At 32.1% G+C, this 25,170-nt stretch overlaps 4 protein-coding genes and 1 non-coding gene across 12 annotated transcripts in view; 2 read left to right on the forward strand and 3 right to left on the reverse strand.

Moving 5' to 3' along the window:
- Positions 1–22,873, reverse strand: part of alpha-Catr (alpha-catenin related) — a 41,403-nt gene extending 18,530 nt beyond the window's left edge. For 3 of the 6 annotated variants that reach the window (XM_081975838.1, XM_081975837.1, XM_081975834.1), the window contains exon 1: positions 21,136–22,873. In XM_081975838.1, coding sequence (XP_081831964.1) covers positions 21,136–21,222 — 87 coding nt within the window. In that variant the 5' untranslated portion in view covers positions 21,223–22,873. Of the gene's footprint in view, positions 1–13,118; positions 13,516–21,135 lie in introns of those variants that run through there. The other 3 variants (XM_081975836.1, XM_081975839.1, XM_081975835.1) reach the window with 3 other exon arrangements.
- Positions 16,729–17,897, forward strand: LOC145725768 (venom allergen 3-like). Its single transcript, XM_081974608.1, has 3 exons — positions 16,729–17,158; positions 17,204–17,447; positions 17,495–17,897. Exons 1-3 carry the CDS (start codon positions 16,807–16,809, stop codon positions 17,877–17,879), a joined length of 981 nt encoding a protein of 326 aa, XP_081830734.1. The 5' UTR covers positions 16,729–16,806; the 3' UTR covers positions 17,880–17,897.
- TRNAK-UUU (transfer RNA lysine (anticodon UUU)) lies at positions 20,647–20,719 on the reverse strand. Its single transcript has one exon. It is a non-coding gene; the product is annotated as a tRNA-Lys (tRNA).
- On the forward strand, positions 22,467–24,248 carry LOC145726651 (uncharacterized). The gene is made up of 2 exons (XM_081975853.1): positions 22,467–22,607; positions 22,776–24,248. The coding sequence occupies exons 1-2, from the start codon at positions 22,605–22,607 to the stop codon at positions 24,168–24,170; spliced, it is 1,398 nt and encodes a 465-aa protein (XP_081831979.1). The 5' UTR covers positions 22,467–22,604; the 3' UTR covers positions 24,171–24,248.
- A 14-nt stretch (positions 24,249–24,262) lies between these two features.
- ND-MNLL (NADH dehydrogenase (ubiquinone) MNLL subunit) lies at positions 24,263–24,949 on the reverse strand. Of its 3 annotated transcripts, none has more exons than XM_081975862.1 (4): positions 24,918–24,949; positions 24,822–24,862; positions 24,482–24,651; positions 24,263–24,428 (listed from the first exon to the last, which is right to left on the reverse strand). In XM_081975862.1, the coding sequence occupies exons 3-4, from the start codon at positions 24,568–24,570 to the stop codon at positions 24,338–24,340; spliced, it is 180 nt and encodes a 59-aa protein (XP_081831988.1). In that variant the 5' UTR covers positions 24,571–24,651; positions 24,822–24,862; positions 24,918–24,949; the 3' UTR covers positions 24,263–24,337. The 3 variants fall into 3 exon arrangements, with proteins under 3 accessions (XP_081831988.1, XP_081831986.1, XP_081831989.1); XM_081975860.1 differs by having other exon boundaries at positions 24,482–24,718; XM_081975863.1 differs by lacking the exon at positions 24,918–24,949 and having other exon boundaries at positions 24,482–24,718; positions 24,822–24,879.
- Between the last annotated feature and the right edge of the window lie 221 nt (positions 24,950–25,170).

A 25,170-nucleotide genomic window follows, 5' to 3' on the forward strand; every position in this document is an offset into this window, starting at 1 on the left:
TTTTCGGTGGCGGGACAGGCACCGTGTACACGAAAACCAAAACAAATAGACGTGACGTAAATTTAGAACATTTAAAAGGGCTGTTGTTGTTTCCGGGGGATGTTTTTGAAAATCATGAAAGGGCCAAATCCGAGCACGTGTTCAATTGATTACCGCGTACGTCATAGATTAAACCAGTCAGCCGTAGCTTTAAAATGAGCTGTAAAGCCAATTTAACCGCGTAAAAATGATAAATGGCTTTCTTTGAAAAATTACCCGCGTGTGTTTCCATATTTTTTTTTCCTGGATCATCCCTATGTGTATCACCTGGCTGTATATCCAGGAGCGGAGAAAATAGGTCAGAGGAGAGAATGAAAACGGGACAATTAATAATTTCGTCAATTTATCTTCCTTTCAGCTTCAAGTGCTGTTTAATTAATGTTCAGCGTAATTTAAAATAAAAAAACTGAAGCAGAAGGTTTATTTTATTTTCAATTATGCCTAAATTTAAATTTGACGTTTATTAAAGAGCTATTTATGGACATTTTAGACTAAATACAGCATTTGCTTGATATGTCTCTCAAAGTTTACAGTAAATTAAATTTTTGTAAGCAAAATATTTGAAGCTCATTTGAACTATACAAGGGTTCTAAATTTATCCAGGATTTTTTTAAAATTGCCACAAGCCTCTAGAATTATGTTGGAAATGTTAGAGGCCTCTGAAATTCTCCGAAAAATTTCCAAAGGCATTTAGAATCATTTTTAAAATGCTAGTCCTCTAATTACTACTGAAATTTTCTCAAAAGTGCCAGAAACAGTTACGAGTATAACTAAACTTTACATTCTTTTTTAAATTGCCAGAGGCCTCTAGAATCATTTTAACAAAGCTAGAGGCCACTCAATACTATTAAAAACTTCTAAATGTCCTAAACCTTCCAAGATTTTCTTTAAATTGTAATAAGCAATGTAAAAACTTCTACACCATTTACACATGTAGTATAGAAAGCGTCAGCTGAATTTTAGAAACCATAAGATGGATTTAAAAAATATCACTTGTATTTCAGAAAAGGTACTTTCAATTTTAGAATAATAACTTTGATTTTCGAAATTGCAATTTGTATTTCAGATTAGTCACTTGTATTATTGAAAAGAGCAGTTGGACTTTAGACGTGGTCATTTGTAATTTGGAAAATTAAAGTTGAGCAAAAAAAGTAAAAAAAGTAAATAGTTTAACGAATATTTTTAATAACATTGTGGTTTAAGCAGTTCAATGAAAAATCGATTTATCTCGAAAACCGTTCATTTTATCGAAATAAAGGAAGAGTACAATTTTTCGATAAAAATGTCAAGAGTATCCATTAATGGCGTTTGCAGCTGAAAATAATGACAGCTGTCAAAGTTTAAGCAAATTGTGTCTTAGGTCCAGTTAGTTCCTGCCTTTCGAAGACGAGATACCTGGTTTTCTTGTCAAATAGAAGGTCTCTTTCGATAAAACATTAAACCCAATAATCATTACAATATACAAAGTGTTTCAAAAGTTACGGTCAAAAACGTTAATTGGAAGTTCTTTGGGGCTCAATATTTCCCTTAAGAGTGACTTAAAAAAAAATTATATGAACAAATCGTATTATTTTGACCTCCCCTGCATGCCCCCGAGAGATTGTCATATAGTTATGGGACACCCTGTATATTTTATATAAATTAATCCTCTCTGATATTAAAAAAAAAAAACAATAAACTAATAACCACATAGAAACACAAAAAAAATCTGAAATTGAAATAACGCGTTCTAAAATACAAGTGACTTTTTCTGAAATACAAGTGACGAATCTGAAATACAACTTACGTTTTCTAATAATGAAATACAAGTTATAGATTCTGAAATCCAACTTATATTTTTAAAATCCAAGTGATATTTTCTAAACTACATGTGTAAATGGTGTATAGTACTTCCTGAAAAACTCTCAAAAATTCTACACGTCTTAAACTGTCCAATTTTTGTTTAAATTGCCGGAGATCTCTAAAATTATTCTGAAATTGCCAGAACTACTACTAAAAACATCCCAAAAACTACCAGAGGCTTCTAGAGTCATTTAGAAAATGCCAGAAGTTTCCAAAATTGATCTAATCCTTTCACAACATTTTAAAATTAGCTAAAGGCTTCTACAATTATTTTGGAAATGCCAGATTGCTCTAATTATTACTGAAAACCTCCCAAATATGGCCAAAAGCTTCTACAATTGTTCCAAACCTTACAAGAAATTTGTTTAATTGCTAGGCGCTTTTAGAATCATTTTAAAGGCCTCTAAAAATTAAATTTGTCAGTAATACAGAAGGGCCATCAATAAAATATCAACGTTTTAAATGTTACCCTGTTTCTTAAAAAAACATTAATTTAGGAATATGGTTAGTTTGGTAACGTTACTGAAATGTGAATATTGATGTAAATAATGATTAACTTTAGAAAAGGTCAATTTAGCAACATTGCAAAAATGTGTAACTAAATTAGTAATTAAATTCACATTAAAGTGAAAGAGACTTATTAAAACAAAATTTTAATCAGCTTGAAAGATATCGCATGACTGAGTATTTCACGTAACCCAACATAAATCCAAGAAGAAAACAGTCAAAAAAGAAAAGGAAAATTGAATGCAACCTTGAAGAAGTGAATTCATTGCTCGACTAACACGGTGGCCTCTCCACGACAGGATTTATTTGTCGGCCCCTCACATCGTTAATTTTCTCCTTCATCCATTATAGATAGCAGGTTGATTCGGAAAATTTAAAAGATTTTTCTTCCAGCCCCATACTGGAAAATCCCGGGGGTCGTATTGCGCCTCGGTAAAGATAAAAAAAAACTGTTGTTTATTAGCGTAGTCTCGCCTATAGAGTTGTATTCCCCTGAAAGTTTGCCTGAATATGGAGAATAAAAACGTAAATGAAAAACTGTTTTAGCTCATTTTGTTTGGAGAGTTTTAATTTTATGTGGACTAATATTGGATCCACACCTCACCAGTCAATCGAACCTTTAGCTAATTGGCTGTAAAAGACACTCCTTGCCCTGCCCTTAGATTAGTTAAAAATATCCTTTCAGGGTCTGTTTTTAGATGCATTTCTGTCCTAAATAAGCATGTAAATTAATCCAAAGTTATAAATTAAGAAAATTAAGCACATATACAAGCAAAAACAAAGTCAAACTAATTGTCTGTGCACTCAATTACCAAGCTAATCTCACGGACTTAACCAAATTCGGTTTCGTTGTTTCCACTCCAATTTTCCTTCCGTATAGGAATTTCGTGTTGCGATAACCCAAAACCATCGTTGAGTCACACATCGTACAATAGGGAACCAATTACGTTTTACTGGTTTCCACATTTTCATAAAACTTCTTAACTTTACGATTTGGTTTAAGGAAATTCCTCGAAAAAGTTTTTAGAGTGATTTTTCCGGTCTGATGCCAACGAGTCGTGACGAGTGCACAAAAGTGCTGGTTCACCTGCTTTCAATGCATTTTTATGTTACGATATTTTTCAAATAAAACTCTGTATATTGTACAAAGTGTACCGTTTTTGACTCTTTTGCAGAGTGTTTTCCATGCTCTTAAAAAGGAACAAATATGAAAATAAAGAGGATTTTTTTGGTTTTTAAGAAACTGGGTAAAACTGAAATCTTTGATGTTTTGCTGCCACCAGATGTCACTGCTGTTTTACTGTCTAGTTCTGAAAAGATTCTGCCATTTTCGAAATGACTAACAATCTTGGAAAACAAGTAGAAGCTTAATCTAGCAATATTTGATAGATTTTCAGTAGTTATTAAAGAAATGACATTTCCAAAATAATTATAAGGACCTCTGTCAAATTAGGACAATTTTAGAGGTCTCTGGCATTTTCTAAATGACTCTAGATGTTTCTGGCAGTTCTTGGAATGTTTTTTATTTAGTTTTTTGTTTAGTAGAGGTTAGACTCTTCTGACATTTCCAAAATAATTCTAAAGACCCCTGGCAACCTTAAAAAAATCTGAGAAAAATTAAGACCCAGAAATTAGTCGCAAATTTCTGGGGAACAATTAGCTTTTACATTCTAGAGGACAATTTACCCAACGCGTGGAAAGACACTTGTGGAGGCTTCTAGCAAATTTTTGAAAGGTTTTCTGTAGTAATTACAGACCTCTGGCTCTTCCAAATTTTAGAGGACTCTAGCAATTTTAATAAAATGTGAGTGTTTAGAGTGAGAGGTTTAGAGCTATTTTTTGGAAAGTTTTCGTAGTATTGAGTAGCCTCTAGCATTGTAAAAATGATTCTAAAAACCTCTGGCAATTTTTCAGACAATTTCAGAAGTATTGCTCTAACTAAAATACAAGCTGTTTTGCTCTATCTCATTGTAGTTAGGAGCTTTGTCACCCCAAAATCGGAAAATATAATTTTTTTAAAAACGTCAATATCTCCAAAACCGTTGTAGATATATACAGGTTATGATATATGGAAAATATTTTAATATACAGGGTGGTCCAGTTTTAAATGTCAATAATTCACCATTCGATAGCCCATCAAAAAATAAGTTAACATGCATTATGTCATTCACAACCCAACCCAACTTAAAAATTGTCTTGGACACGAAAAATTGACTTAAGAAGCTTAAAAAATTTGATTGTAGCCAGTTTTCATAGTTTTCAAATAAACTGAAATACTTTAATTATGAAAATTGACTTAGAAAAGCTTAAAAATTGTTTGTAACCAGTTTTAATACAAATCGAGAGACTTTAGTAATAAAAATTGATTTTTCTAGAATTTTTGATTGCAAATTCATATATTTAATTATTAAAAATTGACTTGAACACCAAAAAGTGACTCTGAACTAATGAAAACTGACGTCAGAAGCTTAAAATTTGCATTTGAACTAAGTTTTCATAATTTAAACACAAATTTCAATAATTTAGTCTTGAAAATAGTCTTAAATACTGGACATTGACATTAGATTCATAAAAATTGTCTTGAAAACTAACTTTTCGTACTTTTTACTTTGCTTTTCATTTTCTTAGAATTCTGGACTATTTTTAGTGTTTCAAAACTGCTTTCAGCTTAGAAAATCGAAGTTATTGACATAGCAAACTTAAAAAAACAATTTTTACATTCTCCATAGACTTAAAATATCATTCTAAGCTTTTTTACTATTAAATCGACTTCTAGACACCTCAGTGCTAAAAATTCAAGTATTTCTTAAAAATCTAGACTGTTTTTAGTGCTTTAAGATGCTTCAAGACTATCTTTTGACTTATCAGGCCTAAAAGCCAGTTGGTACACTATCCGTAGTCTTGAAAATGTCATTTCAAGCTTAGCTTCTTTACTATTAAATTTCTACACTCACACAAATAAATTGTAGTATCTCTAAGAAATTCAGACTGTTTTTAGTGCTTTTTAAGACTGAAAAATCGAGTTTAAGTCTATTTCCAAAAGTCAAGTTTCATGTACAATACAATCTTTGTCTTGGTGAATGGTGAATTATTGACACTTAAAACTGGACCACCCTGTATAGAAAAAATATAATAATATACAAAGTGTTCCATTTAAAACAAGCAAGATGGTACATACTTCCCGTATAACCGAAGGTGTTAAACAGTGAAAATATTTTTTGGAGATATCGATCGGTTTTTCCTCGTGTAACACCCTGTATATTTACATTCCTGCAACTGACTATTTTCCTAAATTAGTACTAATTTTTGCAAAATTGACCGTTTTCCTAAAATTGCTCGTAAATAATAAATATATTGTCACATTTTAGCAATGTTGCCATCCTAACATTTTTCCTATAGAGAGGAGTTTTCTATAATTTTGTGGTTCAGGTTTGTCACGTTTTTTAGGATAAGAAAGTATGTTTGGCTACCAATCAAAAGCCCGAAAAATTCTCTATAAATTTGCAATTTTGAGTGTGTGAATAATAAATAAGTAACATTACAGTGTAAACCGTACTAAAAGTCAACAATCAACATTAACGTGCCATTTCAAAGTATATTAAGCATCCAACTAATGACTTCCACAATACAAAAAGGACTTAAACTAAACTGGCTCTACCTTTAAGAGGGGCTTCCCTTAAAATGTTAATTACCTTCTACAATAATTGATGAGGCAAAATGCAAACTAATTTGAATAAAATATTCCCTTAGAAACATTAGAGCGAACCAACTAGCATTTAGGGTGGTTTTACAAACGGCAGATTGTTCCGAAACTGTAATGGCTTCCGAAAGTTACCAGTAGGAATGATGGATGATCTGTCAAGGGCACACCTTATTATTTGTATAAAGTTGTCCAAGATTAATTTAGAACGGCCTTGAAGTCGGAAATATACCACCCTCAAGCCGAAAAAAATCTGACAGTTAAATAGCATAATTAAAACTCGGCCTTAATTATGTTAGGGGGTTAATGCGAACGGTTTTTTCGCTAATGAAAAGTTTTTCTTTCATACCGGGCAAGTTTCAGTGAATTGGCAGTTTTCATCAAGGTTTTAATATATTTTTAGATACGACTTTTTTTTGGTTTTGTTGCTAGCCAGCTCAAACTACTCTATCAGGTTTTAGAAACATTCACTGAGTTTCTTTTTGGTATGATCAATTTATAAAGGTCGCCACGTTCTAATCCTGTTATCCTCTGTCGCAGTTCGCTTGTAAATTTAAAATATCTCGTAAATTACCGACGTTATTAGATTAGAGAAACCCTACACCATTGACAATATCTTGCTTGCCCTATGATATTGCATAAGACTAAAGGGGAAATTCATGACGGGACACGCAGCGTTATTTATAGCTACTGCTTATCCCTAAAGGGTTTTGGATTGTGATGAATAATGGGAAATGTTCGATTTACTCGTAGTTATTTTTGTATTGGACCATTGATTTTTTATTGTGACGATTATTTGAGTAGAAAAGCACTAAATTTATGATTTGTTTCATTTTGTATGCTGACGAAATTTCCCATGCATAACCTAATATTAACATTTAATTTGACTCAATCGAACACTTAAAACAAAACATTACTGACTTTCTTACTAAAACAAAACAAGAACAGACTTACTTGGTTTAAGTAGTAATTAAAACCTATTTAAAGTGTCTTTTTATTTTTAATTAAGTGTAAGAGTTATTTTCACTTCTATAGGATAAATGTAAACGTTTAACAAAACTGTGTTTGAATAATAATAATTATTATAACGGTTAGTATTAAAGAAAATAAAAAAATAATGATTTTACCACCATCTTTTCGGTCAGTAATGTAGAGTTTGAATTCCAAAAGTAAAATTTTTAAAATTACAATCTCTTTTTTCAGTCCTATCTGCTTTAGAATTGGTTCACCAAAGTCATGTGACTGATTTACACAATATACAACGTTTTTCTAAAATTGAATGATAACATTCTCGCACTATTTTTATTCTCGAAATATAGACTTTTCCGCATTAGTACGTAAAGAACTCATTTTCCCGCACTAGGGTGGGAAAATTAAATTATGTGAATTTATGTATCATATTCAAAATTATTATTCCATATAACAATTGTTTATTTATTATTAATATTAACAAGTAGATTAGAGGTAATTCATCACATCAATAACCCATTCATGGTAATCAAGCTTTTAGCCTTTATTTTTGTACTTAATATTTTTAATGTGCTGTTATATTTAATTGTTAAATTCCCTATTATTAAAAATTTATTTTGAATTATTGTTTTTTTCGATCTTCAAAAATGATGTTCCTATCACGTGCGGAAAGTGCTTTCCCCGCACTCGACCTCGCTACGCTCGTTTGGGCAACTTCAGTCAGCGTGCGGGAAAGTATCACTTTCCGCACTTGTTAGGAAAATAACTATTTACCTTGAGTTTGGTTTCCAAAAAAATTTTTGCTTTTCAGCAAAAGAAATCACAGAGTCACGTGACAAATTTCCATGGTTTGGTACACTGTCAATTTTCCCACAGTTTGAAAAATCACGTGACCGTTTTCCTATATTTCTGTTTGCCTGGTTTAAAATAATATTCTCTAGAGCAAATACTCATTATAAGCAGTAAGGTTCTTGCAATAGGACAGCATTTAAAAAAAAAATAGAGCTGCAACTAATATCTGGAAAACTAGAAAAGATTTGAGAAAGTGAACATTCTGTGTATTATACAAATTGATACGAGATACGTCTTCCTATACTAAGTAACTTAGTAATATTACTTTAGCTTGCTGCTAGATTAAGATTAAGTTATTATTTTGTTTTGTTATTGAGTTATAAAAAGAAAGATGTTGCTTGTAACGTAAATCGAGTTATATTCATCTCCTAATGAAGCTAATGCAGAGAAACTAACGAACTTCAGTGTGTAAACGTTGTTTGTCGCCTTTTCACACAAAATTCATAATTAAGTAACATAAGCTTAATTTACCTAACTAGCTCCTTAAATATTAAAAAAATACAAACAGTTATTGTTAGGTTAGGTTAACATACTTAAGATTCTCCCAATTATGCAAATCAAACACCAGAATTAATACTATTATTTAATTTGATAAGTTTGAATTGTAGAGTAAAAGTAGTGATAAAAAACTTCAACAAACCATAAAAGTAAAACATAACTTGGTAGAAACTAAAAAGTTACAAATACTGCCTCACTTTTCAAACTGAATTAAACTAGCACGAAGTGATATAAGAATTGTAAATTTAGCAGAACAATTTGTATAATCACTCCAGTTTGTTTTAAATTTTTACTTACCAACACAATCACTTAAGATTAAATTAAATGAGAAGTTAAAAAATTAAATAATTATAGCACGTGATTAGCTAGAGCGATTAGGGAGGTGAAATTTATAATATTGTCCAAAATAGTTTCTGAAACAAACAAGTTATTTTAAATTAAATTACTATGTCTTTCTTCTGGAATAAATACATAAACGTCTAATAAATGATAAATGGTTTCCAAAATATATTACCATCCTAAGATACGATATTATAATGAAAGCTATGGATCCGGTGATAAATTCCAAAACACTTAGTTCGGACATCCTCATACGGTGCAGTGACATTATCCAGACGTGTCTGTTGATGATTTATGAGGTCATCGATTACTTTTTTTTTATCATTTAGGAACACATAATATCCGTAACGTACTTTAGAAAATCTAAATTAAATCCGCTAGTGATCAATTCGTTATCCGCACTAATAAAACTAAATCCTTCACAAACAAAATTCATAAACGGATCTATTAATCAAAATGTAACGTTTTAATTTTAAGACTTAAGTGCGGCCAATCTAAATGCGTCAATTATAATTGGTGGCTTAATTAATTTTCGTCTTGGAGCTGTCGTTTCAAGGTAAAAAATTCCATTTTACCAGCCGTAAAGTAGCACAATTGATGGATTTTTTCCATTGTTTCAAGCGGACCAGGCGTATAAACATGTAACTTGGGGTTTTTTCAGACAATGCGGTAGTTTTTTTTTGTCATGGCCTGTGATAAATTAGTTCTTGACTCTACGGTTTCCTCTTTTTTTTCATTTTACTGCGTTGTAATGTGTTCATTTTTCAGGTTTCAGCGTAAATTGCTTAGCAAGGTTGTTTGCATGTTCCTATAGTAGTAGTGCATAGAAGTGTACAGAATTTTGTTGTGTTTTGTCATGTCAATAATTCACCATTCTATAGCCCATTAAAACATAAGTTGACATGCATTATGCCATTTTCCTGAAAAATGCTTCCTAAGGAAAATACAGTCCTTCAAATTTTGAACAAGCACTTTGCACACAAGTTTGTCAAAATTCTGCACTAGCGTAGATACAGGAAGATGGTTTTCATGTTTTTACCTTATTTTCTACGTCTCTAAAATTTTTTCAAAAATTACAGTTTGGAAACGAAAAATTGAGTTAAGAAGCTTAAAAAATTTTATTGTAGCCAGTTTTCATGGTTTCCAGACAAAATAAATACTTGTTTTGAAAATCGACTTAGAAAAGATAAAAATTGTTTTCAGAAACTTAAAAATTGTGTTTGTAACCAGTTTTCATACAAATCGAACGACTTTAATATTGAAAATTGACTTGTAGACATAAAAAACTACTTTTTCTAGAATTTTTGATTACAGATTCATACATTTAAACCTTAAAAATTGACTAGAACACCAAAAAGTGACTCTGAACTAATGAAAAGTGACATCAGAAGCTTAAAATTTTAAAAAAGTTTTCATAATTTGAAGACAAATTTCAATATTCTAGTCTTGAAAATAATCTTAGATACAGGACATTGACATTAGATTCATGTAAATTGTCTTGAAAACTAACTGTTTTTTACTTTGCTTTTCATTTTCTTAGAATTCTGGACTATTTTTAGTGCTTCAAAACTGCTTTCAGCTTGGAAAATCGAGTTTCAAGACTATCTTCACCAAGTTATTGACAAACTTAAAAAAAAAACAATTTTTACATTCTTCATAGACTTAAAATGTCATTCCAAGCATGATTACTATTAAATCGACTTCTAGACACCTCAGTGCTAAAAATTCGAGTATTTCTTAAAAATATAGACTGTTTTTAGTGCTTTAATGCTGTTTTCAGTGCCTCAAATAGAGTTTCAAGACTATCTTAACAAAGTTTTTGACTTATCAGGCCTAAAACCCAGTTTTAACACTGTCCATAGTGTTGAAAATTTCATTTCAAGCATCTTCAATATTAAATTGACTTCCACACTCATAGGTGCAATAAATTGTATCTCTAAGAAACTCAGTCTGTTTTTAGTGCTGTTTAAGACTGAAAAATCCAGTTTCCAAGAGTTTTTCCAAAAGTCAAGCTTCTTCAGTATTAAAAGTAAAACATTTTGGTACCAAATGCTACAATATTAGTCTTGAGAACTAATTTTTAGAAATGAGTTGCATACAATCTTTGTCTTGATTTCCGGACTGTTTTTAGTTTTTGAAATCCAGTTTCAGACACTTGACCAGGATGGCAGTCTGAGAAAACGAATTATAAGACTATTCCTAGTAGTTAGTAGCAAGTTTTTAGACTATTCAGTACAAATTTGAACTCTCACAAGTCTTGAATGTTCAGTTTTTTACTATAAAACAAATTGAAATTTGGAGAACTGTATCTTCCTTAGGAAACGTTTTTCAGAAAAATGACACAATGCAAGTCAACTTATTTTTTCGATTGGCTATCGAATGGTGAATTATTGACACTTAAAACTGGACCACTCTGTATATGTACATATTAAAAAAATAGATACAGTAAATCAAAAATTACAAAATTATGAATATCCTTCAGTCCAGCTTTAGTTGCTGATGGAGCCTTTTCTGATCAAATAAATAATATACGTTATTTTATTTTGTTATTATTCTTATTTTGAATACATTGTTTACTGCTATTAGACATGCATATACATGATGTTTCTCTGAATACAAAATAGTTAAATTAATAATCTTCGAGATGTTAAAATTGTTTTCTCAATATTTCTTTTTATTATTACTGAAAGTTTTTGAGATATTTAAGTACTTCTTTATCTACTTTTTAGAATCTTCCTAATTTCAGATGCTTTTATTAAATAGTATAAACTATCTTGCAACAAAGAACTTAGACATAGACATAGACTGCATATTGATTGTCAACTATAATACTTATAACTTAATATATAATACATGATGATTAATAAGCCGGAAATGATAAAAGTGACGTGTGAAAAGTATACAGGACGTCCAGTTTAAAATGATGTAGCATACTGTTGTATAAATGGAAAATAAATTGAGTATTTATCGGTAAAAAAAATACGCCATATTAGGTATTTTGCATTTTTTAAATCGTCTTAAAAGTTGTCACTTGTATATCATAATAAAATATCTATAAAGAACGTTAAAAATTTATTTAATACGGATATCTGATTTTGGTAAAATGAAAAACCAGATGTAAATAACATAAAATTAATGATAAAATAACACATCCACTAACAAGTTTAGATACTTTTTTTATTTTAAATTTATAATCTTATATCAACTTTCAATTATTAGAATATAAATTAGATCCTTTTTAATTGCTTAAGTTTAAGAGATCATTGATAGGAAACTCCACCATTAACTGATACTAAATATAGTAATTTTAAATGTCAAGTAAATGCTTGAGCTTCCAAGCACAAAACCAAATTTTCATCCAATTTTACACGGCTGAGAAAAACCCTAAAATAACTATTTTGTTGAATGTTTCCAGAAAGTATTAATCAATTTATTTTGAATCGTGTTTATGGTTATTCAAATTCGTCGATTTTAATATTAAAAAATTAGCTCAATTTCTCATTTTGACTTTTCTTGTTTATCACTCAAAAATCACCATACAAAATACAAAACAAAACAGTAACATTTCATAATTTAGGTACGGAGAATCTTTACTAAAAGCAGTTGTTTCATATTAAAATAAAGCCTGCTTTTTAGACAATATCGTATTTGGTTTTAGTCCTGAGGAAGTTTTGAGTGTGGAGTAAAACGTCGGAAGAGTGAAAAATTATCTTAATATTTTGCTTTAAAACCTAGATAACCAAAAGAAAGTAATAAGTGTATTTTAAAGATTAAAATGATATAAATTACAGTTTATTACACTTTTGAGATATTTTGTGCTTGGTTTGACTGAAGTTTGAGCTTCAAAATCAAAGACAAAGATACAGACGACAAACCTCAATCTTGGCCATTTATGAAAAAAGTAGACATTATTCCAGTTGAAGCTATTTTGCTCAAAGATGCAGACTCAAAATACTAAAATGCATAATCAAACAATAATTATTATTATTATAAGCTACACTTTTTGAAATGTATCAAAATTGTCCGAAAATTGCTTTCTCCAGGAATTAAAGAAAATCAGTTTGATGGCACTAAACAAGAAAATTCTCATTATTTGTTCAAATAGTTTTTAATTAAATTTTTCAGGTCGTTCAGTTTAGCTGTTCAAACAACTCTTTGATTTAACAAAGTTAAACTGAAATTTCACTTTCAAAATGCCAAAACAGATTCTTCTACAAAGTTTAATTAAAATTCTATGCTAACACTGGAATACTGGAAAGGAATATAAATTGGCGTAGACACAAAAAAAACATCTTAATGGAAATGTCATGAATCAGAGTTACAGAAAACTTTCAATTCAAAATACTTAACTAAAACTAAAAGTGATCCATACCTTTCCATTCATAGCTCGACTGGACAAACAGGATCTCGGTAAACTCATGTTCTTACTGAATTAAAATAGGAGCTTGCACAATCAGCTCGAGTCCGAATCTCAAAAACACCATACCGAAATTTCTAATTAACGATCCGAAAAAAAGCTACATTTCTATTACTAAATTGTTCCTAAATCGTAATTATTGTACAGTTTTATTGTTGACTGGTTGAGGTTTAACAGGTGCCTGCGAAAAACGAGGTTATGCCTGGTTCTGGCACGGAACGGCACCGCACCACGACTTTGGCAGGCAATTTCAACCCGAGTTTAAGTCTTGAGAAAAACTATCGCAATTCGAAAACTTTATTTATATTGTGACTGAATGGAAGAACAAATTTAAACCGCCAGACAGCGCGGATCCGGGAAGACTATATCTGTGCTGCAGTGCACTCGAGTCCGGGACTCCGAAGGGCTATCGATCACCAGGATTTCGCGCCAAGAACGCGTTCCTGCGCCCTTTACCATTACTAAGACCTCCCCTATAAACATATCCGTCTCTCTTCCATACATGTGAAGACATATGAGCAGCAGGAACGTACGTGTATTTTGATACGTGTATGGTCCATTCTGTTTAACATCAACGGTCCACAGCATCAGCTTCTTGGAGATCCAAGTTCAAATTTTGTCGCAGTAATATAAAACTGATGATCCTAAATGGGAATTTAGAAAAGTTCCATTACCGGCCCCGGATCTTTCCGGTCGTTTCTCATTTTTCGCGCACCTACATTTTTATCAAGGCCGTAGCATTCTAAGCACCCCCGTCATAAATCAGTCCCAAAGGGAGAAAATCCCGAATAAAGCTAAAAAGTCAATTCGAACTGAGTCGGAATTCCGGCAGAAACGACAGCAGAAAGGAAACGATCCCGCTTCTGGATTCCTGGCCCTCTGCAAAAAGCGGAACTGTTTAAAGAACGATTCTTGGGTGATTAGTGTCGAAGACGTCTTTATTCGTTTCGCTGCCAATTACGATCAGTGAAAGGGTTTAATTTCACGTCAGAATTACATGGTTCTTGATCAGAAATGTATTTGCATAAATTGTTAATATGCAGGCGTTGTAAGCGATGCGGCTTATCGAAAATTGAATATCGAGCCAGACACGAAGACGCTAGATCAGCAATTTCCGAACTTTAATTCAATATTGCAGAGAGGACTTTCAATTTCCAGCTGTTGATTTGTTAGCCTAACCATATCTGGTATATCTCAATATTCTCAATATAAAGGGTTTAGTACATGTTGCGGAAGATATGATTTATGTTCTGTGACTGTTCAGTAACTATTATGTCACCTCTCGCATTATTGAACTATAAGCACTATAACCAAAAAATAGGCGGTAAATTCAAGTCAAAATAAGTCTATTCAGAGAATTTTAAAAATACATGCAAATACCTTATTGAATCGAATAACAAAACAGTCAATAATTTGAATTTTGAGCTACGGAGATTAGTCCAATGCCTCTTTTCATCCACAAGAGGATTGCAAGATATAAAATCTGCGATTAAAGTTACAAATTATCTAAATTTAGTTCGATAAAATGCTTCTGTTCAAAGAAAACCCTATAGTTTGTCATATAATATGTCATGAAAGTGATTGTAACTTTTTTATTTGAACTCTCATAGCTTTCAATAAAACGCCCTTAGAAAGATGATAAAAAAAATATCAAACTACTACTAAATTGGCCTCTCTAGCTCTTCATGTTACCGAGATATTGAATTTCAAAAAGTAGTAAAAAAAAACCTCTAATACTCTCACATTCTTTCAATTTTTTTGAAAAATTAAAAATTTTAAAGGGCTTTTTTTGTACTTATTTTACCTAATTTAAGGTCCTTTGGTATAAATGTGTCTTTTGTTGTGCATTGGAACCCTCCTGGAGCAAAATAAAAATTTGCTAAAATTGCACTTTTTGCAACAATATAATTTTTTTCAATTTTTGAATGATTGTAACTTTTTTATTTGAACTCTTATAGATTTCACTAAAACGCCATTAGAAAGAGGATATAAAATACTACAAAATGAGCCAAAACTGGCTTGTCTAGCTCTTCATGTTACCGAGATATTGAATTTCAAAAAGTAGCAAAAAAAGAACCCTAATACAATTTCAATTTTTTTGAAAAATGAAAAATTTGAAAGTGCCTTTTTTGTACTTATTTTACCTAATTTAAGGTCCTTTGGTATAAATATGTCCTTTGCTGTTGGAACCTTTGCTAAAATTGCACTTTTTGCAAAAATAGCATTTTTTTCAATTTTTGAATGATTGTAACTTTTTTATTTGAACTCTTATAGATTTCACTAAAACGCCATTAGAAAGAGGTTAAAAATACTACAAAATGAGCCAAAACTGAAAAGAACTGTAAAAAAAGATTCCTAATACCCTCCTATTCTTTCAATGAAAAATGAAAAATTTTAAAGTGCTTTTTTTGTACTTATTTTATACCTAATTTAAGAACCTTTGGTATAAATATGACATGAAATTATAGTTATTGATTATTTCAATAGGTCTATATCTCAGTTAGTCAATACTTCTTTTCTTTAAAAAAACCCTCTTATAATTGGTGGTTAGCTTAGGTTGATTATAAAAAAAATTCATTTCATTCATGTTTACGTAGGACAATCTGTCATTATAACACATTCTGTGTGTGTGCCACTCACTCTTCTGTATTAAGTGTTCTAATTGCCTTTAAAGCTCAAAATCTTCTAATTTAATAAAATAGTAATCAAAAGTACCAAAATCGTGACCTAATAGTATTAAACAATAATACGATTAATTTTAGTAATTCAACGTTAAAATGAAAGAGGAAAAGCAATAAAACATTGCGTGTCTGGCTGTTTAGTAATGTCTGTAATATCGTGCACAATTAAGGTCGAGATTTGGAACTTTCTGGCACGGGTGCGTGTTTTGTTAATTATTCCACAAAATTCCATTTTGAACTGGTTAACATATTTCTGTCCGAAATTTCTAGATAGAAATTCAGTCAAAACCGCCTATAGAATTTCAAGCACGTATCAACTTAAATTTCCATGGTCTGACCCCTTTTTTATTCCCAAATCTAGGCCCAAAGGTTTTTAAAGTTGCCTACACTGGACGTGTTAATAAAAATCGTACGCGAATATATTCGAAAATGGATTTTAGCGCTGGAAATGGTCGAAAACCTGGATCAAGCGACGACCCACCAGTCGTAAAGTTCTGGATACATTTTTGACATGCGACAGTAAATAAAATTTTACGGCCCGACTCTAACAGAATGGCTCTTTGCAACATTAATAAACCGTGGAATTAGTAAAGCTGGACTTTTGCCCGTACGTACGTAATTGCTACAAATGTGCCCTATATCGGTTTAAAACGTTTGTTAGTGAAGATATAGGAAGCAGACCCTTATTTTGGTGATAAGAAATACCAAACCAAATACTGACAAAATTAATTTGATTCCTTTATATTAATTGGAGTTAGGCACTTTGAAATTAAGTTAGAACTACCATTTGTATGTTCCCCCTTAACAGTGTTTTTGGGGTTTTTTGATAAAAAAAATATGTGTAATTTAGGTTAGGTTAGGTCAAATTTTGAACAGAGAATACAAACATCAATCAATCAAATTCCAGGTTATTAACATCAGAACAGTGACAACTCCAAATAATTATCTGTAGCTTTGCAGTAATGCAAGCAGCTATTTGTATAACGCTTCTGTTAAGTCTCATAGGCAGAATTCAAGGAATTGATAACCTCCTTACAAAGAAAAGTTCACTGGAATGGTTAAGAAACGAAACGACCCAAACAAACCAAACCAATCCTTATTGCTCTATATGTTGCATCGATGTAAAGCAAACTTATCGAGGAAGAAAATGCGGAATTCACACATTGTGCGCTTATGAAAAACGACCTATAGGACCGGCTTGTAAGGGTGTTATTTTGATGGAGTTTTCCAGGAATGAAGTGGATGTCATTGTGGATGCTCACAACACTCTAAGAAATCGCGTGGCTTTAGGGTTGGAGAGTGAAGGAGATCCAGGTAAGATTTTTTTTCCTTTCTTCTCTGTTGTAACGAACCACTCAGGTCCTCAGCCACCGGCCGCTAACATGAGGCTAATGCAGTGGGATGAAGAGTTGGCTAGAGTGGCTTTGCGATGGGCCACCCAGTGTGTTTACGCCCATGATAGATGCAGAGATTTATGGCGGTTTCCGGTTGGGCAGAATATAGGAAAAAGCACTTACGCATCGAAAAGTGACTTGGAGCAAATTGAGAACTGGTACAGATGGGTAAAGTTTGCTAACAGACTAGTTATATCCAGTTTTGATGGGTAAGTCTATCAATCTGGAGTATAAGAATAACTAATTGATGGAACAGCTCTCAAGCGGATTTGCTGCACTACACTCAACTAGTATGGGGCGATTCGTACTTGGTGGGTTGTGCTAGAGTGAGTTTCCAAGAGGCCAAAGGAGGACAGATAGTTTACGTGGAACATTTTGTATGCAACTACGGACCTGCAGGAAATATTCCTCAACAATCTGTCTACAAAATTGGGAAACCCTGCAGCGACTGTTTGGAAGGTACATACTGCACTAATCCTGAATATCCCGGACTTTGTGGAAGTGAAATTTTAAACGAAACCGACTTTCTCAAAAGGAAAGCCCATAAAACAGTGGAGGTTATTAACGCTGAAGGACGAATGAAGGTTTCGCTGATGCTACTTTTCCTAATGTACTCTTTAGATTTATTACGGGTTAATTAAATGCTAAATTAAAATGTTCTCTTCACTTTTAACCGGAGTGGAAATTGGAGACATTTTCAGGTCGTTTGTGACCTTAATATTCATGAAATATTTAATTAAATTTCCAGGTTCTCCAACTCGAGTTAATTGGAAGAATTAACTAATGTAGAAGTGGTTTTCACTTGAAGAGTACAATTAGCAGAAATTGCAACTCTCTCAATTAGGTACACCTCTAAATCTCTCCTCGTGAATAATGGAAATTATACTAAAATTATTAATCAGGACTAGGACAGACATATATCAATGGATACAATGAACATTAAGTTGTTCAACTATGTGGCTTTAGAAGGTAATCCCCTGGCAGTGTTTCCAGTTGATTGGCCATTCCCCTAACAGATTAATTAAACCGCGTACTGCGCGGTTTTCAATGGATGATAAACGGCTTTTCCTAGAAACCGACAGTCGACACTCTAAAATGCCAGTTTTATTAAATTATACTCCATTTATGGGGGACATTCCTTTCACTAAAGTTGTGTCCAACCCCATTGATTTACAATTACAACATTGTAGAAATGAGTAAAATTATACAGGGTGTTCCAGTTTTAAATGTCAATAATTCACCAATCGATAGCCAATCAAAAAATAAGTTGACATGCATTTTCCTGAAGAACGCTTCCTAAGGAAGACACAGACCTTCAAAATTGTCTTTATTTTCTACACTCACTGGATATTATTCAAAATTGACAAAAATGTCTACTTGGGTTATTGTATTTTTTATTTTAAAATGGTTCAAAAGGATTCAAATTTGGTCATCTGTGAGGTTTACAAGTTAACTTTTGACACTAAAAATAGTCAATAAACAGGATTTTTGGACTTTTTTTTGTTCAATTAAACACTGGTAACAGTCCGAATTTTTGGACTAATTTAATTCTAAAAATTAGTGTTTAAGATCAATATCGTAGCATTTAATGCCAAAATTGTTTACTTTCATCAATGAAGAGTCTGAAACTTAACTTTTATTAGAAAAAATTGTTTAAAATTCGATTTTTCAGTCTTAAAGCAAAGTGAAGCGTCTAGAAGTCAATTTAATACTGACAAAGCGTGAAATGGCATGTTTAAACCTATGGAAAATGTAAAAATAGTTTTTTAAGTCTCCTATGTCAAAAACTTGGTGAAGATAACCCTAAAACTCGATTTTCCTAGCTGAAAGCAGTTTTAAAGCCCTAAAAATAGTCGAGAGTTCTAAGAAAATCAAAAGCAAAGTAAACAAACCTGAAAAGTTAGTCTTCAAGTCAATTTTTATGAATGTAATGTCAATATCCTGTATTTAAGACTATTTTCAAGACTAAAATATTGAAATGTATTTTAAAATTATGAAATCTTACTTCAAATAGAAATTTTAAGCTTTTGATGTCACTTTTCATTGGTTTAGAGTTACTTTTTAGTGTCCAAGTCCATTTTCAAGGTTGAAATGTGTGAATTTGTAGTAAAAAATTGTAGATAAAGTAGTTTTTCATGACTACAACCTAATTTTTACTACTAAAGTTTCTCAGCTTATCTGAAAACTATAACGACTGACTACAAAGACAGTTTTTAAGCCTTTCACGACAATTTTCACAGTTTCCAAGTCAATTGTCAAGACTAAAATCTTTCAATTTGTAAAAACTGGTCAAAAGACAATTTTTAAGCCTCTCAAGTCAATTTTCAAAGTAAATTTACTGGGTTTCTGTCAATTTTCAAAACTAAAGTTTTTCAATTTGTCTGGAAACTATGAAAATTGACTACAAAACCATTTTTTAAGCTTTTTAAGTAAATTTTCACTGTTTTCAAGACAATTTTTAAATTAAGTTGGGTTGATTTAAGGTCTTTGAACGTAATAACTCAATTATCTCGTAAACGAAGCTTCAAATCAGAATTTTATAGGAAGTACTTATAAAAATATCCAGTGACGTAAAGAATCAGGCAGAAAAATTAAAACCATCTTCCTGTATCTACGCTACTGGAGAATTTTGGCAAACGTCATTCATAATAAGTATTAATTTCATAAGTGCTTGTTCCAAATTTATTTATTTATGACAAAAAACCGATTTTTTAAATTGAAATTTAAAGGACTGTATTTTTCTTAGGAAGCATTTTTCAGGAAAATGACATAATGCATGTCAACTTATTTTTTAATGGGCCATGCAATGGTGAATTATTGACATTTAAAACTGGACCACCCTGTATAACATTACAATTACTAGCATTGTCAAAAAATTCAAATTTGCTGTTGCCACATTTAGCTGAATTTCTCTTAGTTCTTATTTCCAAAGTGATTTCGACGATATCAAATGATTCTAAGATGGTTTGCAAAGTTATAGAAGCTTCTGACAACTTTTACGTAATTCTAGAAGCCCATAGCATGGTTTATTGAGAGGTTAAGATGTTTTTTTTTGTTATTATTTCACTTAATTTAAGGTATTTTGGTATAAATATGACCTTTGCTGGGCATTGGAACCATTAGGGGGTAAAATAAAAATTTGCCAAAATTACACTTTTGACCAAAAATGTGATTGTTCTAATTTTTGAAAAGTCGTATATTAAATGAGCCAAAACTCGCCTCTCTAACTCTTCATGTTACCGAGATACTAAGTAGACTTCTAATACCTTAATACAATTTTTTTTCTCCAAAATCTGCAAGCTCTACAAATAATTTACTTCAATTTGTTTGAAATGTATGAAAAAACAACTGAAAAACCTAAGTTATTAATAAAATAGTCATATCTCAAAATAAAATAAAAAAAAATTTCGCCCGAGCAGGGACTTGAACCCTGGACCCTTGGATTAAAAGTCCAATGCTCTACCGACTGAGCTACCCGGGCAGATGTATAAACATATCGGCTGACCATTGATAACCTAAAAGCGAGTTTATTAGTCCAGGTGTAAACACTTTTATTAAAATCACCTTAAAAACTACCTTTACTTTTACTTTGTAGTATACCTGGCAAATTTCCGCGACAAAAGTTTATTAGCATTCACGTTAGTGTGTAAAAACTCTCTTACCTCAAATCTCTTATAAGAATAAATTACAATTTGTGTATTAAACAAATAAGAAAATAGTTATTGCCAAGCAATAAAAAAACAGTAAAACTAACCTTAAATCAGAGACGCCGTCAATATAAAACATACACACACAGAGCACACCCAAGTTTACAGGGAAAACATACAACATGCACCCTAACCTAAAGGAAATATCCGACTCTACTAAACCAAAAGCAAACACTAACTACGCCATTACCTGTTTAACGAGGGGTAGCAAAGTTTGTTCTATACTACGTGTTTTAATTTCTAAACAATCAAAATTTGTTGTACCTACTGCTGCCATTTTCTACACTACTGCCGTCCTTGTCGCGCGCGTCACACCCTCGTATAAGTCCCTCTCGTTTCACCTACATAACCTCCCTGTTCATTCACAATCTACTAGGCAATCAGATGGCTAATCAGCTGATTATGGATGGGGATCCTTTGGTGCGGAAGCTTACTATACAGTCTGGATGGACAACCGACCTGACCGTGTCGTGTTATCCTTGTCTAGCACATAGCGTAAAACCGGTGCAGTGTGTCGTTGATTAGTACATTTGCTCTCAGACTATATTGTGGAAAATTGATCTAGGAGTAGGAATGAGTCTGGATGCAACTGTGGTCAGCTAGTGCCATCTTACGGATTATTGTGTAATTTTAATATAGTCTGTTTCGAAATAATAGTTATCCATAGTCAATTAAAAAGAACGTTTTGTACAGGGTGTTTCAATAAAATTCATCAGCCGAGATAGCACCTAAAAGTGACCGTTTTTAAAATAAGAGTTGAAAATTTACTTGATTATATTTTGTAACTTTTTAGGAGTATTAATTAATTTCGAATCGGATTAATCGAAAGTTCCTCTTGTAAAACAAAAGACACAATAACTTTTTAATATTAAATTAGAGATGGAGACAGTTTATAAATATTTTAATATAAATAATCATAGAAAAACAAATTTCTCTGCACTAATTTGAGCTGTTTTTAATGACCAGAACAGATGTCCTTTAAAGGTTTTAAAGCTTCTCTGTAACATAAGGCACCATAAAGTTTTGTATTGCTACATTTTGAGACTAGTCTGAACTTTTCTCTCGTTTTATAACCAGTCGTAAATAAAACTATGAACAATACAACTGTTTCTTCTTATAACGCCTTGAAGCTTGGAAATCCCAATCTCCCAGATGTTCATTCAAGTTTCATTACTAAAATTCTTGCAAATTTTTATCTTATACAGCTTTTCTAAACAATTACAACAGAAATTACATATACGTAAAAATTATATTCTTATAATTAACTCCACAATAAGTAACAAAACTATAATAGGGCTTAGAGGCTATTCCTAATCAAAACATCTAAAAGAATAATGACCTATTGTGCACAGTACTCTGTCTGCATCTCTCACTCCCACTTACAAGTGGTTCCTGAAGATTGGGAAGCAGGTAGCCGAAGAATCGAGATGAGAGAGGTGGACCGAAAGATTTGAATTCAAACGGTTTTTAAAGCACCCACAAACTGGTACGTCGGATAGTAAACACACACAAAAGTTTGAGAAAATTTACTGTTTTGGTTCTTGTTTGTTTACTGAAGAATTGTAGTGAAGGTTTCGTGTGATTAACAGTTTATTTCTAGTACAATTATTGTGATGTGATCTCAACCCAACTTGGAATTTATTATCTTTAAATTGGCTAATGGTAAGTTTTTATTAATGATATTCTTACATAATAATTTGTTAACGTTATTTAAATTTAAGGTTTTACATAGATTTTTTAAAATTCTCCTTATTGTAGTATAAAATTACACTTTTTGTCCTCAACTTGCGTAGTGTTGCACATTTATTACTTTTGTATATTTAATTTCAGATGGAGAGTCTTATGGAAGATTACGACTTTCCCAATGAAAATCCGGAATTATCCACTTTCATGATAGCCAAACACCGTTCCACTGGTAAACTTTACTATTTTCAAAGTGTTCCCTTACTGAATCTAACCAGCAACGATCGCAAAGCAGTGCTCAAGAGGATAACAGCCAGAACTCAAATAAAACATCCAAACATCTTGAATTTTTACGAACCTTTGCAAAACGATGACTTGTTGCATTTAAGAATCGAATACTGCAAGTACCACACTTTGACCTACCTTATCCAAAATGATTGCACCAAAACAGGCAAACAGTTGCATGAACAACTTTTGTGTCGGATCCTTTATCAAACGGCGTTCGCCCTGAAAACTGTAGAATGTTTCATGGGAAGTTTAAACTCTGATACTGTCTTACTGGATGAACATTACAACGTCAAGTTGTATAATTTCTTTAATGTGAGTATACAAGGCAAAGCCCAGAAGCAGAAAGAAGTTAAAATGTCCGAATTGGGAATTTTAATCTATGAGGCCTGCTCCTTAAAAAACTTTGACAAATCCAAGTACGAAAATGAACTTCAGGCTCTAAACTACACAGAATCTTTCAAAAGCATAGTGTTGATGATGGTTAAGGACCAAAGTGAAATCAAAAAACATCTAAATAAAATTCTGTGTAACCCTACAGTTTTACTACAATCCAGTGAATGGAAAATCGACAATTGCTTCCTGGAACTGAAACAAGAAACCTTGAAAAAAGACGACTACGAAGCCAGACTTGAAAAGTTGCGACGCAGAGAAGCCGCGCTACAGATCAAAGAACAACTGATAAATGAACAAGAGCGCAAACTTGCCAACAAAGAAAAGAGACTACAAATAATGGAGAGGAACATTAAAGAAAAACTACAGCAAGCTGAATTGTACCTAAAACGTTGCAGAGAAGGCGGGAAATCAATTAGCAGCGGCAGCTCACATTCCAGCTCAATCAAACACTTATACAATGAAGAAATTGAAGCCAGTTATGTTACACATGAAGAAATTGAAGTGCAAGCCACCAGTACCAAATTACAAGTAGACAAAATCGTTAAGCCTTCAAATTTCTCAAGGACTCTATCAGAAAGGAGAATAAGATTTAAAACTAGCCCCTTAAAAGACCGTAATTTTGCACGCAAAAAAAGCGTGCGTCAACCCAAAATTTTAGAAGAAGATTCAAAAGTTGATATAGTTGGCAAAAGAAAAAGCTTAATGTTTTTACCTCCAGAATATGAAAATGATGTGATGACTGCTCCCTGTAGTGTTAGAACTATGTGGAGTGATGAAACTAAAAAATACGCGTTTGAAATGCTTCGTATATTAAACAGTGATGAAAAAGAAAACATTGAGGTGAAACACACTATTTTATAAGCTTTGTTATCACTAGGACTTTTTTGTAAAACTATACTGTAAAAGTGCAATTGAATTTCTAATAGAATATGTCTCAAAGCAGATTTGCCTCATTGTGAATTAACATTTTATTAACAAACTCCTAACAAGAAATCACATTTTAACTACCAAATTCTCCCTTTGAATAATTAAGGCCATGTAGGAGCTTCACCTTCTTTGAGTTCGCGGCCGTACAGAGCAGATTTGTCTCTGAACAAAGTAAGCCTTTCAGTCTCAGTTCTGCAAAAAGAATCACTGTCAATAATTGGTCAGAATGTATTTTACTACCTTACCTATTCAAGTAGGCTCCAAACAGAACTCCAGCTAAAGGTATAGGAAATAAGTACCATTTTTTAGGAAGAAGGTAAAATTCAAAAGCCATCTTCTTGAAGTTCTTTAGCTGCCTTCCGGTCTCTAGCTTTGCACTGTTGGGTGTAGGACCAATCGGCGTATATGGTACTAACTGTAAAGGCGGGAAAGCAGGTTACTAAACAGTACCGTTGAATTAAGCGGCCAATTTGTATGGCCATCTGAAAAAAATTAATAAGGAATCATAAACAAGGGGGCCAGGATGTTGTTGGTTGTTACATCACAAGTTTGGTTAGGATGTTCAGTGGGGAAATAGGGGCTTACCAAGTGAATTAACGTTTAGTTCTCTGTTTTGTCTGACTCTCCTAAAATGAATTGATTGTTAAATACAGTAGAAATTTGTAGAATTAGTATAAATACCAATAAATTGAGATGAACTCCCAATTCCCAATTTCTCAAAAGTTCTAACTCAAATAAATGTTACTAGAGTGGACACACAACACACCAAATAAAATTAATTTCATATATATCTGTCCTCTTTGCACTTATTCACTAAACAAAGCGAGTGAAACGAATACAATTAATAATTATAGCAGTCCATTGGTTGTATATATTTCAATCAACGTCAAATATGTCAAGGTTCAGTCAAAGAAGAAGTAGAATATCAGTGTCA

This window comes from Ips typographus, linkage group LG3, assembly GCF_016097725.1.
Source record: "Ips typographus isolate SLU linkage group LG3, UJ_Ityp_2.0, whole genome shotgun sequence".
Lineage (NCBI taxonomy): Eukaryota > Metazoa > Arthropoda > Insecta > Coleoptera > Curculionidae > Ips > Ips typographus.

Excerpts from the sequence above, each read along its gene's own strand:
- ND-MNLL (XM_081975862.1), bottom strand. The coding sequence starts at position 24,570 with ATGGCTTTTGAATTTTACCTTCTTCCTAAAAAATGGTACTTATTTCCT. Across the intron at positions 24,429-24,481 it reads TTTGGAGCCTACTTGAATAG|AACTGAGACTGAAAGGCTTA; the intron begins GTAAGGTAGTAA and ends TTCTTTTTGCAG.
- LOC145725768 (XM_081974608.1), top strand. The coding sequence starts at position 16,807 with ATGCAAGCAGCTATTTGTATAACGCTTCTGTTAAGTCTCATAGGCAGA. Across the intron at positions 17,159-17,203 it reads GGAGAGTGAAGGAGATCCAG|GTCCTCAGCCACCGGCCGCT; the intron begins GTAAGATTTTTT and ends CGAACCACTCAG. Across the intron at positions 17,448-17,494 it reads GTTATATCCAGTTTTGATGG|CTCTCAAGCGGATTTGCTGC; the intron begins GTAAGTCTATCA and ends TTGATGGAACAG.